Consider the following 13,109-nt stretch of genomic DNA (forward strand, 5'->3'; position numbering starts at 1 on the left):
AAAAAAAAAAAAAAAGAGTTCAAGACCAGTCTGGTGAACATGGTGAAATCTCATCTCTACTAAAAATACAAAAAAATAAGAATTAGCTGGGCGTGGTGGTACACACCTATAGTCCTAGCTACGTGGGGAAGCTGAGGCAGAAGAATTGCTTGAACCAAGGAGGCAGAGGTTGCAGTGAGCCGAGATCACACCACTGCACTCCAGCCTGGGTGACAGAGGGAGACTCCAACTCAAAAAAAAATTTAAAAAAAAAAGTAGCTTACTTTGCTTTAGCAACAGAATCTGATAAGGCGAGATCTTTAGAACTGTGGAAGAGTGTCAGTCACCCAGCTCTAAATTGTAGTGATAAGGTTCTTTGTCACCCGGCTCTTAGCTGTAGTGATGTGGTTCTGAGTCACCCATCTCTTAGCTGTAGTGATGTGCTTCTGTGTCACCCGGCTCTTAGCTATAGTGATTGTGGTTCTGTGTCACCCAGCTCTTAGCTGTAGTGATTGTGGTTCTGTGTCACTCAGCTCTTAGCTGCAGTGATTGTGGTTCTGTGTCACCCGGCTCTTAGCTGTAGTGATGCAGTTCTGTGTCACCCATCTCTTAGCTGTAGTGATTATGGTTCTGTGTCACCCGGCTCTTAGCTGTAGTGGTACGGTTCTGTGTCACCCGGCTCTTAGCTGTAGTGATTATGGTTCTGTGTCACCCGGCTGTTAGCTCCAGTGATGCGGTTTTGTGTCACCCATCTCTTAGCTATAGTAATTGTGGTTCTGTGTCACCCAGCTTTTAGCTGTAATGATGTGGTTCTGAGTCACCTGGCTCTTAGCTGTAGCGATGCGGTTCTGAGTCACCCGGCACTTAGCTGTAGCGATGCGGTTCTGAGTCACCCAGCACTTAGCTGTAGTGATGTGGTTCTGAGTCACCCAGCTCTTAGCTGCAGTGATTGTGGTTCTGTGTCACCCAGCTCTTAGCTGTAGTGATGTGGTTCTGTGTCACCCGGCTCTTAGCTGTAGTGATGAGGTCTGAGTCTCCCAGTTCTTGGCTGTAGCGATACAGTTCTGAGTCATCCATCTCTTAGCTGTAGTGATGCAGTTCTGAGTCACCCAGCCATTAGCTGTGGTGATGCAGTTCTGTGCTACCTAGTCCTTAACTCCAGTGATGTGGTGTGGCCACACAGGCCTGGAGCATGGGCCAGACTTCTTGAGGAGGTGCTCCAATCTGTATTCACGTGAGACTATTGAAAATAACGTCACGTTTCTGTGCTCATCTTCATACTGTGTGTGTAATTTGTCGACTGAAAAAGAAACAGAATTAAGACAGATGCTTGGCATGAATAGAGCTTATTTTTAGAGGGAGAACTGATGAGCTTGGAAATTTTAATTTTTTCCACCAGGAAGAAACAGGAGTTCTTTCTCTCTGTCATTAGTTTAAATTAATTTTATAGGAGAAGGTGTCTGTTAAATTTCACAAATGATTACATGCTCTCCTACCCTTGTTTCAAGTACGATGCTGATCCTTTTGGCAAGTCAAAGGAAATGCCCTCCGTAGCACCAGCATTCTGCAAGCCTGTGAGCTCACACCACCGTCTGTGTAGTCAGTGCCTGAAAGCCATCTGGTCAGGTTGCTCTGTGTCCCGAGAGACATGTCTCCACTGGTGCAGAGAGACGAGAAAGACAGGAAAGGTGGAGAAATGAAAAGACCAGAGGAAGAGGGAAAGGTGTGTCCAGAGCAGTGAAGCCCCCTGTGACTGCCTTCGGCTGGCAGGAGGAAAGGTGTGTCGGGAGCGGTGAAGCCCCTGGTTCCCGCCTTCGGCCAGCAGGAGGAAAGGTGTATCAGGAGCAGTGAAGCCTCTGGTTCCCACCTTCGGCCGGCAGGAGGAAAGGTGTATCAAGAGCGCTGACGTCTCTGGTTCCCACCTTTGGCCGGCAGGAGGAAAGGTGTGTCAGGAGCGGTGAAGCCTCTGGTTCGGACCTTGGGCCAGCAGGAATGGCGGAGTTTGACATGTGGCTGCATGTGTCACTGCTAAGGAAGATCACAGTTGTGTGCCATCCGTGTTGAACCCAGAATTGCTTTCTGGGTATTCAGACAGCTTGACTTAGCATCTCTAAAGAAGGTGGAAATACTCAGCTTGCTCTGTGGCAACACCATGAAAAGTTGATTTACCAGCTGTGGTGGGTGGCCAGTGCCTGGGTAGTGTCCTTTTCTGTAGATTGTAGGTGTCCTTTCTAACCAGCTGTTGCCAGGTGAGAAGAAGAAAGCTGAGCGAGCTTGTCCCCACCCACCGCACCACTCCTGCCCCACGGTGGGTCAGTATTACTTGTGCATTGGCCTGGAGGGGAGGCCTTGTTCACCACACTTGCTGAGAAGTTTTCCCTGTTTTATTGCATAGTAAAGATTATAAAACAGTATTATTCTCAGAATGAGGAATGCCATCTACCAGAGCTTGCTCTAATAAGAGCAAATCCAACATGGTCAACCCAAGAAACCGACCCCACAGAGAATAACTCACTGCCTGGTGCTCATAAACACTGTACCCAAACCCGGCTCCCCGCAGCAGATCCTGGTCTTGTGCTGTGAGACTGTAGCCACAGCTCATGGCTCACTCCCTGTGTGAGCTCTCTCCATCCTTACCTTTCTCGAATAGCTCCCTGCAAAAATAAAAACAAAAGCAAAAAAAAAAAAATTCTGCAAAAGAGTTCCAGGGAAAAGCAGCCGGCACTTCCTGACGACATCCGGAGGGAAACAAGGGATCGGAACTGCCTTGCCACTTTCGGTCCGAGCCTTGTCTGTGCAGGCTTGATTTGGAACAATTCCGCCCAGGGCAGGGGAAGGCAGAAGCCCAGGAGGATGATGTGAGAACCTATTCCTACTCCACTGTGGGACTTCCCTTCCAGAATGGGGGTCACCATTACCCCTATAAACCCACCCTCCTCGCTTCCCTGTGCCCCAGAGGCTGGGAGGCTGGGAGGCCGGGAAGCAAGGAAGCCAGGAGGCTGACTATTATGGGCTACTTCCACGCCTCTGGCTTCCGGGCAGTTCTGCTAATGCAAGACAGACACCACCAGGGTGGGAAGAGAAGCATGGGGCCAAGGCCTTTCTGCCCACAGCCCCTGTCCCAGTGCACCTCCCCACCCAGAGCAACCCCTTCTGGCACTGTAACCGCCCCTGTGCAGCTCTTTGGTCTTGGGAGCCAGGACTGCCCCCAAGGCATGACAACGTGCCTTGCTCGCCAGCCACTGACCCTCTGGCCACTCCACTCTTTTGCAGATAGTCCCTTAATGAAGCCCTCTGGGTTGACCCAGTTGGTGTGATATCTGAATTTTTTTCCCTGGCGCTTTCACTGAAACGCGCTCTACTGCTGACGTTAGTTTCGAACATCACACTGCTTCATGGCACTGACTTGCAGTGAAGATTCAGAGACAGGACCCAAGGCGGCATTTCAGGGCTGTAAACGTGGCAGGTCACAGCCACTTGGTCCCTTGCCTGGGGGCATCAGTGTAATTCTATTTTATCTCTGTCATAAGAATAACTCACTCCTACCAAGTGCTTTCTCCTTGCACCAGGGAGAATATGAAGGGATCGATTCACATTAATTTGCTAAATCTTAACAGTGACCCAGGGGAGTGCCTGCTGTTTCCTAGTTTTTACAGATGAAGAAAGCTAGGTTCGGAGAGGTGCGGGGAGCTGCTGCAACCCCACGAGAGTGGGCAGGGAGGCCAGGTCTCAGCTGGGTCCAGACTGCCTCCACGGCTGGGCCATCAACCATGCTGCAGTGGCCTCCCAGGAGTGACGCCTTCCTCCACCTTCCCATCCCTCCACGGGAGCTGGGCCTGCAGACACCCACGTTCATCCACCAGCAATGTCATAGCCACAGGCCACACCCACAGCGGTGTTCTTGCCTCAGACAGCAAACCTGACTTCCCCTTGGGAGCAAACCAGATGTTTGCTGAAAGTCCACTGGCTCTGCCCTGCGGAGAGACACAGCCCTACTCATGGGCCCCTTGGGGTCTCCTCCAGATGACCTCCTGCTCGCACAGGACCTGGGCCTGCGCGCTTCTTTCACTTTCCTCCATTTTCCCAAAACCACCTCAGAGAACAGCTGGTGTGTGGTATTCGGTTGTGGACAGAGGTGCTTTGGGGGTTCTGCCAAGCAATTAAATAATTTTGAAAATGTCTTAACTAATCCATTTAAAATGTACTAAAAGCCAACATGCATGCTCCAATGTGTATCAGATTCCAACAGAGACCGGGACAGCAGCTGGGATGGGTTGAAATTCAGTGTACCTCACATGCGCACATACATGCTAGCTTTTATTACAAATGAAAATAGTTTTTAAAGTAAGCAAGATTTTAAGGTAACCCATCTTTGAAAACTGTTCACCAATACTTATTACTGTAAGTCAGACTTTTTCGTAAGACTCACAACAGAAGAACATATAGAAATAAAATAGACACCAGCGTTGATAGGGCGTGTCTGTAGTCCCAGATTCTTTAAAATAGTAGTCGCATTGTCCTCCAATTTCAGCTTACAAAATACATTATGAAAATCTTTCTTTAACTTTTGAATAGACAATATATTCTTGTGGTTCAAAATTTTGCAAAATTCATGCGCATACAGCAAGGTCTCCCTTCCACCGTGGCCCCCAGTCACCTGTTCCCCTCCTCACAGGCAGCCCAGGCAATTGAATGTTTCCTCTTTCCTTCCAGGGTGATTTTATGCACCCACAAGGAAATAGACGTGTCTATTTGCATTCTTCTCTTCGCTTTTAAAACAAGGGATGGCTTAGGGAGCACCTGCTCCCCAGCAACCTCTTTCACGCGGTGTATCTTGAAGACCGTCCCTGGCGGTGGTGGGAAGGCTTCCGCTTTCTTGGCTACTCTGCATCCTATTCCGTCATGAGAGTGACCAAACAGATTCATGCTAAGAGCACATCCCTTTATCATAAAGTCACGTTTGTGAGAAAACATCTTCTACTGAATTTTTTATAAAAATCCATAAATGTAGGCCGGGCACGGTGGCTCAAGCCTGTAATCCCAGCACTTTGGGAGGCCGAGGCGGGTGGATCACGAGGTCAAGAGATCGAGACCATCCTGGTCAACATGGTGAAACCTCGTCTCTACTAAAAATACAAAACATTAGATGGGCATGGTGGCGTGTGCCTGTAATCCCAGCTACTCAGGAGGCTGAGGCAGGAGAATTGCCTGAACCCAGGAGGCGGAGGTTGCGGTGAGCCGAGATCGTGCCATTGCACTCCAGCCTGGGTAGCATGAGTGAAACTCCGTCTCAAAAAAAAAAAAAAAAAAAAAAATCCATAAATGTATTTTAACCTTCTCCAATTGCAAAGAGAGGATCCTAGAGAGACAGGATACGCCCACGCAGCGGGGAGCAGCGGAGTTCAGGCACCTGACAGCCAGCTTCCCCTCTAAGGAGTGCAGGACTAGCCCCCCAGGACCCGGAACTAAGGCTGTGGAACATGAAGGAGCATTCCCCACCCCTCCTCCTTCAGTGATTTTTTAAAAGGTCTCTACTTGAGAATGATGCATTTATGTTGGTAATGGAAATAATCCTAGTGCCCTCGCTAAAACTTTTGTAGGATTAAATGCAGCCAAAGGAGAAAAATGTTGTGTCCAGAAAGGGACTCTAACTTTTCTGTCTGTTTAACAACACAAGCTGTTAGGACTCACACATCGCGGGCCACAGATGCAGTCAGAGCTGAGTGGTGGCCGTGACAGAGCATCCTTTAAAACTGTAATGGGGTGAGAACTGGCACTGTGGTGATTTTTTATAATGGTGACGGGGCGGAGGAAGGGTGACTAGGGGACAGAGTACGAGCAGTGCGTCAAATGCTACACAAGCGTTTGGTTCTCTAAAGTAAAGACACAGCCAGGTGTGGTGGCTCGCACCTGTTACGTCAGCACTTTGGGAGGCTGAAGCTGGAGGATCACTGAAGCCAGGAGTTCGAAACCAGCCTGGGCAACACAACAAGACCCAATATTTACAGATAACTTAAAAATAGCCGAGTGTGGTGGCGCATACCTCTGTAGTCCTAGTCACTCTGGAGGCTGAGGCAGGAGGATCGCTTGAGCCCAGGGGTTTGATGTTGCAGTGAGCTGTAAGCATACAAGCTTGCACCGCTGCACTCCAACCTAGGCAACAGAGACCCTGTCTCTAAAAAAAATAAAGAAATGGAGTGTTATACAAAGCTCTGCTTAGAGACTTTGATATGATAGAAGTTAAAAGCAAATCACCCTCATATTCTAGTAGTAAAGTGACTGCACATTCTCCAGATAGTGACTATTTGACAATTAGGTTGAACTAATGTGCAAGAATAGTACAAATCATGATTAGGAAGGTGTTTCCCATTGCTTTTCTTCTGTTCTGAGTGTTGTTTGCAACATACATGTTGCTGATTTCCCGTGAGTGGGGTGCCCTCCTCCCACTGGTCCTGTTCCACAGCAGGGCGGGACTTAGGCACCTCCAGAGGGATTCGCTACCAGAGGCCAACAGTGACTTCCTGCTTCCAAGGCAGGCTTAAATCACGACACCCTGTCCTCGGAAACCATATGTCTTCATGGCGTTGAAGCAACTTTATCTGTTATCCTAAGACATCGGATGGAGATGCTGGGCGGGGGAGGGGAGTTTGCATATGGGAACAACAGGGCAGGTCTGGTCCTCACACTATCCCCAGCATCTCTTGGTGACAGCCGTGCGCCTCAGCTCATTCTGTGGCTGGTTTGTAACTCCCTGAACAAGGCAGGAGGTGCGCAGTGGCTGGTGGCTGCTGTGGAGCGCGGGACGCATTCTGTTATTTGGTGCACCTGCATGAGCTCCCTACACATGCGCCTCCACCCAGCCTTACAATGTCTTAAAATTCGTGTACTTCTTTTTCTTTCTTTCTTTCTTTTTTTTGAGACAGAGTCTCTCTCTGTCACCCAGACTGGAGTGCAGTGGTACTATCTCAGCTCCCTGCAACCACCACCTTCCAGGTTCAAGTGATTCTCATCATCAGCCTCCCAAGCGACTGGGATTACAGGCACGCACCACCATGTCTGGCTAATATTTGTATTTTTAGTAGAGACCATGTTTTGCCATGTTGGTCAGGCTGGCTGGTCTTGAACTCCTGACCTCAAGCCACCTGCCTGCCTTGGCCTCCCCAAGTGCTGGGATTACAGGCGTGAGCCATCTTGCCTGGCCTGTACTCCTCTTTTTAATTGTAAATCTTAAACTAGTTGTAAAAGAAAGGACTTGCCATGAATTTCCAGGCAGTCTCAAGTTATCTCTTGGTCGGGTGTGAGATTGTAGTGGTTGGGTCCTCTGGGGCCAGACTTTATCCAGACGCAAGGGTCCACCAGCAGATAGCACCCAAACAAAAGTAGACCTGTCACTGCCACGTGCTGTGTCTGTTCCAGATCATCGATAAGAGCAAGAGAGACCCCTCAGAAGAGATCGAGATCCTGCTGCGGTACGGCCAGCACCCCAACATCATCACCCTCAAGGACGTGAGTGTCTCCAGCGGCAGCACCCCACTTCCTGCTGTTTCTTCAACCGACACAAAAATGTTCCCATTCGTGCCAAGCACGCCTTCCCACATCTCATGCCTGTCTGAGCTGGTTTCCACCACCCACACCCCTCAGACACTTGGAACTAACTTGCAGGACTGTGTACTCAGATCTCTTCCATAGGCATTGCCCCGTCATGGAGGTTGCGAGTGAAACAGAGGAAGGGATGGCTTGTGTGAATTACAGGCCACAGGTGGAGTCTCTCCTTGTCTTTCCTACACATGGCAAACCTGGAAAGGCAGGAACAGATGTGAGGGTGTGGGTTACATCCCACACTCAGATCGCAGCCCTGGCTTGGAGCTTCTCAAAGCTTCTGTGGCTTTCTCTGTTGGGAGATTGGGGTCATTTTCTCTAGGGTAGGGTGGGGAGCAGGAACCAGGCACACTGAACCATTCAGAAAGTCCCACAGCACCTTAGAGGCCCATGGGGTGCTGCACGTGGGATGCGGGAGCAGAGAGGGGAGACAGCTTTCCTCCTCACACTCCAACTCCAAAATGATTCCAGCATCATGAACCTAGAGCCACAGATATTGGGCCTACCTCAGTTTCCCTCATGCAGAGTGATAAGTGTATGCAAATGGTCTTAACATGCAAGCTTGGAATAGAATTGGCCCGGCGCGGTGGCTCACGCCTGTAATCCCAGCACTTTGGGAGGCCAAGGCAGGCAGATCAGTTGAGATCAGGAGTTTGAGTCCAGCCTGACCAACTTAGCAAAACCCCGTCTCTACTAAAAATATAAAAATTAGTCTGGCATGATGGTGTGCGCCTGTAATCCCAGCTACTCAGGAGGCTGAGGCAGGAGAATTGCTTGAACCTGGGGGCCAGATGTTACAGAGAGCTGAGATGGTGCCTTTGCACTTCAGCCTGGGTGACAGAGTGGGATTCCATCTCAAAAAATAATAATAATAAATAAATAATAAATATCTCTTGGCAGAGTCATGAAGCCATTCATCTCAGCTAAGGACACGTCCGTCTCATATGCCCTTACTGAGTCCCTGCTTAGCAGTGGATTATTAAAGGCATTTTCTTCCTAAAAAGAGGAAATCACATCTGGTATGACAGGAATGGCCATTTGCTTCTTCCCTGCAGAAGCCTTGGTTTCACTCCTAGAGGCCCTGCATCCCAGCCTCTCCCCTCTGACATCCCTCTCCTGTCCCTTCTGGAGAGGTTGCCCTTTCGCAGTAACCAGCCACAGTGACGTGCCCGTCCCTGAGGCCTGTGTGCACTCCGTCTCCACCCCGCAGGTCTATGATGATGGCAAGTTCGTGTACCTGGTGATGGAGCTGATGCGCGGTGGGGAGCTCCTGGACCGCATCCTTCGGCAGAGATACTTCTCGGAACGCGAGGCCAGTGACGTGCTGTGCACCATCACCAAGACCATGGACTACCTCCACTCCCAGGGGGTAGGAGCCGCGCCTGGGCCAGCCGTCAGGGAGGCAGGAGCTTCAGGGCAGAAACCGAAACCACAGGGTTTGTGGGTTCAAGAGCTGAGAATGCAGATTGTCCTGGGATTCCTTCCGTGCCACCATCATCCCCCTTGTGTCTGGTGGCTCGGTGACGGTGCAGGGGAAGAAAAGTTCTCTTTTCCCTCTGCCCATCTTAATTCTTTGGTGGAGGCCCTGTAAACAAGATTGGCCAAAGACAGGTTAACAAGAGAAAAACCGAAGTCTGTTAACATGCGCATGTCACACACACACGGGAGCACTCAGCCATGAGTAACTCCAGGTTCTTAGAACTCGAGCTTACGTAGCATTTTAACAAAAGAGCAATAACGTTGCCAGGCGCAGTGGCTTACACCTGTTATCACACCACTTTTGGAGGCTGAGGCAGGTGAATCACCTGAGGTCAGGTGTTCGAGACAAGCCTAACTAACATGGCAAAATCCCATCTCTACTAAAAATACAAAAATTAGCCGGGCATGGTGGTGCATGCCTGTAATTCCAGCTACTCAGGAGGCTGAGGCAGGAGAGTTGCTTGAACTCAGGAGGTGGAGGTTGCAAGTGGCCAGGATCATGCCACTGCACTCCAGCCTGGGCCACAGAGCAAAATTCTGTCTCAAATTAAAAAAAACATTTAAAAGAATAATAATATTTAAAGAAAAAGGACTGAGTTTTTAGGGCAGCAAACTGTGGGATGCTAAGTCTATGGGAAACTAATGGAAGATGAGGGCAAGTTAGGAACATTTGTCATGGAGATATTTCTGGTGGCTTCTGCAGGCTGCAAGGGTCTAGCGTTCCCCTTCCGTCCTTCCTAACAAAGAGGACAGAAGGGACACCTTTACCCATTTATATCCCGTTTTTAGGCAGAGTGGGGGAGGGCAGAGAGCTTTGCTTACATCTGCATCTTTTCAGTTGTTTTCAGCTCAAAATAACCTTATGCCAAAGCAGCTTGTTTTGGGGTGCCTGACTCTGCTACCCTTTGAGGGTCTAAAATCATTTGTACCAACTTTAGCCAAGGAAATGCTTTGGCCTTAATCAAAAGAAACTGAGAATTTTCGTTACTTGCAGTGGGTAAAGTTGAATTCATTAACCGGTGCACAGAAACGCTGAGGCCGGGGTGGCTCTGATGCCTGGGGTTGATGCGGGCCCCACTGTGATCCAGGCTGTGCTGCAAGCTCTCGATTCGCTGACTCTGAACCCGAGACCACACCCACCGTGCAGGGGCCCAGGAGCGTGAGGATCTTGTCCAAGGTCGCACATGAGGAGGTGGCAGTGGGGCTGGACCCCGGCTCTCTGGTTCCAGGCCGTGCTCTCGGTCCCGGCCCTGCCCTCCCAGTTAGGTGACTACGCCGTATCACACGTTTCCGCTGCGCCCACTGTTCCCAGTGTGTCTCCTGAGGCAGGAAATCCAGTCTTAGGCAGCTGTGTGCATGGTCCTGAGCCTTCAGAATGCAGTCATCTCCAAAGAGGAGAACGTGCTTCCAGGACCACACACTGGGTCGCTTCTGGGTGGTCACCCGGTGGTCTTGACCATTAAGCACTTCCTGGTTTTCCCACGACAGTCAGACTCAGAGGAAGCCCTTCGGATGATGTTTTCTGCTGATCTGCTCGTATGTAATGAGGGAGGTAATGGAAGTGAAGCCGCAATCTTTCATTTCCTTGCCATCAGGACCTCTGTCAACCGGGCCTGACTGCTAGAGGGTGTCCCTTTAATTCCCTTCTACATCCTCCCACTGGATTTTATTAGGACAATTGAGGCGTTCAAGATCCAAGCTGTACAAAGGCACGCCACATGTCTTCACAGTGGCCCTCTGTCCCCTCAGAAGACATTGCTTTGTGCTCTAAATAACACTGTGCTTTGAGGTATACTGGCCCTACCAGCATTGCAGCCAGCGCAGTCCTCTGTGGGAGGCCTCGAGGCACGATTGCAGAGTGACTGAGTGATCGCGTGGCCCTGGTCCATCTCCCCCATGGGTTGGTGCGCCCAGGACAGCAGGTGCCTGGTCTGTGCCACTCACCGGCACAGCTCTAACACCCAGCAGTGCACGGGGCGGGCACACAGGGAATAGTTACTGAATGAATATCATCTTTAAAATGTTTTTCATTCCCACCACCAGGGCTCACCACATTTCTGTTTATGTAACAGCTCCAGTAAGCTGAGGCCCCATCTTGGAGAGGTGTCCGCTTATTTATTCAAATATTCATTCACTGTAAAAGCAGGTGACTCCCGGGGCTCAGATATGAGTGACCAATGTAGGAGAGTGAGAGAAGGTGGGGGGTCCTCTGGAGAAGACAGCAGCTGTGGACTCTGCTGGCCTGCTGCCTGATTGCCGGACCTGCTGGGAAGACACTTCCAAAACACCCCTCCCCTCCAAACGCACCCGCCCTCCCTCTCCAGCTCAGTCCTCGGCCCCCACATAGGCACCGTGCCTTCTGCCTTGCAGGTTGTCCATCGAGACCTGAAGCCGAGTAACATCCTGTACAGGGATGAGTCGGGGAGCCCGGAATCCATCCGAGTCTGCGACTTCGGCTTTGCCAAGCAGCTGCGCGCGGGGAACGGGTTGCTCATGACGCCCTGCTACACGGCCAACTTCGTGGCCCCGGAGGTGAGCATTCCCGGACTGCAGACCCAGGCCCCTCTGTCTGCAAAGAGAGGCTCTGCCCTGTCCCACCACAGAGCCACTGGACAGTGGGGACGTCAGTGGCAGCTTGAGCCACGTCAGCAGTGGTGGTGGGAAACGGAAATGAGAGCCTTCAGTCTCTCGAGCTAGGGGCCAATCCTGCGTAAAAACAGTTGTTCTTTTCATTCTCATTTTCCCATTTGGAAAAACTTTTCAACAGTGACATTTTTATGTAAAATTGTCTCCTGTAGACACTTTGGATGAAATCTGCATATTTATTCCAAGTTAGAGAGAGAGATGCTGCCGCAGCCTCCTTACACAGCCAGGACGCAGAGCTGTGGTTCTCCTGGGATGGGAAATGGATCCGTCACAGCTCAGGGAGCAACTGAGTTTACGGGTTTCTTCTGCACCCCAATTCTCACTCCAGATTCTTTCCCCGACAGCAGCGAGTTAGCGGCTGTCAGATTGAGACCCGCAGGGCTCTGGAGTGATTGGCCACTGAAAGCTCCCATGGTGCAGTTCTGTGTCTGCTCCCAGCCCTGCTCAGAGCAGCTCGCAGGGCACCTGGTGAGCTTCTGTCTTTTCAAGTTTCCCAGGAACAAGTTCCATTAGGTTCTGAAGTCAAGGATGTTTATAAAGCTAAGCCTGATTTCTTACCTTTGAGAAAAGCCACTGAACCTGAGCTGGTGGGAAAGAGAGGAAGGGAAGGGCGGTGTCTGATGTTGTGGATAGGATGGGGAAGGAGGGAACTGACTTCAGAATCTATGTGGATCTGTGGGTTCTTGTTGGAACTGGACCAGAGCTGCCTGGTGGGAGGTGGGTCAAGTGAGCAGCCGGGCCTGAGTTGCCTGGTTTCTCATTGTGGGTCTCAGAGCTGTTTGAGAGGTCAACCAGGGCCAGTGTTCATGGCAGAGATACTTCTGCGTGCTGACAGGCAGATGGACATGCAGCCCGGGGGTAGGCTGTGGTTAGGTTATGCAGGGGTTATCCAGACATTTGAGCCACCTGTGGCCCCTTTAAAAATAACCAGGTTTGCCGTGCACGGTGGCTCACACCTGTAATCCCAGCACTTTGGGAAGCCAACACAGGTGGATCACCTGAAGTCAGGAGTTCAAGACCAGCCTGGCCAACATGGTGAAACCCCATTTCTACTAAAAATACAAAAATTAGCCGGGTGTGGTGGTGTGTGCTTGTAATCCCAGCTACTTGGGAGGCTGAAACAGGAGAATCACCTGAACCCTGGAGGCGGAGGTTGCAGTGAGCCAAGATCACACCATTGCACTCCAGCCTGGTCAACAGAGCAAGAATCCATCTCAAAAACTAAAATTAAAAATAACCAGGTTATAAGCCTTGGTCCATGCCTTAATCAGTATTAACGTTGACAATGTTACAGGGGAGGAAAATCATGTTTTCCTCAACCCTCATAAGTTCTTAGTTGGACCAGACCCCTATAACAAAAGGCAGATTAACAAGAGAAAAACAAACAAGTTTTTTTTTTTTTTTTT

The 13,109-nt window shown here is 50.3% G+C and overlaps 1 protein-coding gene across 7 annotated transcripts in view; it reads left to right on the forward strand.

The window, feature by feature from the left end:
- RPS6KA2 (ribosomal protein S6 kinase A2) overlaps positions 1–13,109 on the forward strand; it is a 457,145-nt gene that overhangs the window by 432,016 nt on the left and 12,020 nt on the right. For all 7 annotated transcript variants that reach the window (XM_017508303.2, XM_017508305.2, XM_037731262.1 and 4 more), the window contains 3 exons: positions 7,396–7,485; positions 8,789–8,947; positions 11,428–11,589. In XM_017508303.2, the coding sequence (XP_017363792.1) occupies positions 7,396–7,485; positions 8,789–8,947; positions 11,428–11,589 (411 nt within the window). The remainder of the gene's footprint in view (positions 1–7,395; positions 7,486–8,788; positions 8,948–11,427; positions 11,590–13,109) is intronic.

This window comes from Cebus imitator, unplaced genomic scaffold, assembly GCF_001604975.1.
Source record: "Cebus imitator isolate Cc_AM_T3 unplaced genomic scaffold, Cebus_imitator-1.0 Scaffold389, whole genome shotgun sequence".
Classification (NCBI taxonomy): Eukaryota; Metazoa; Chordata; class Mammalia; order Primates; family Cebidae; genus Cebus; species Cebus imitator.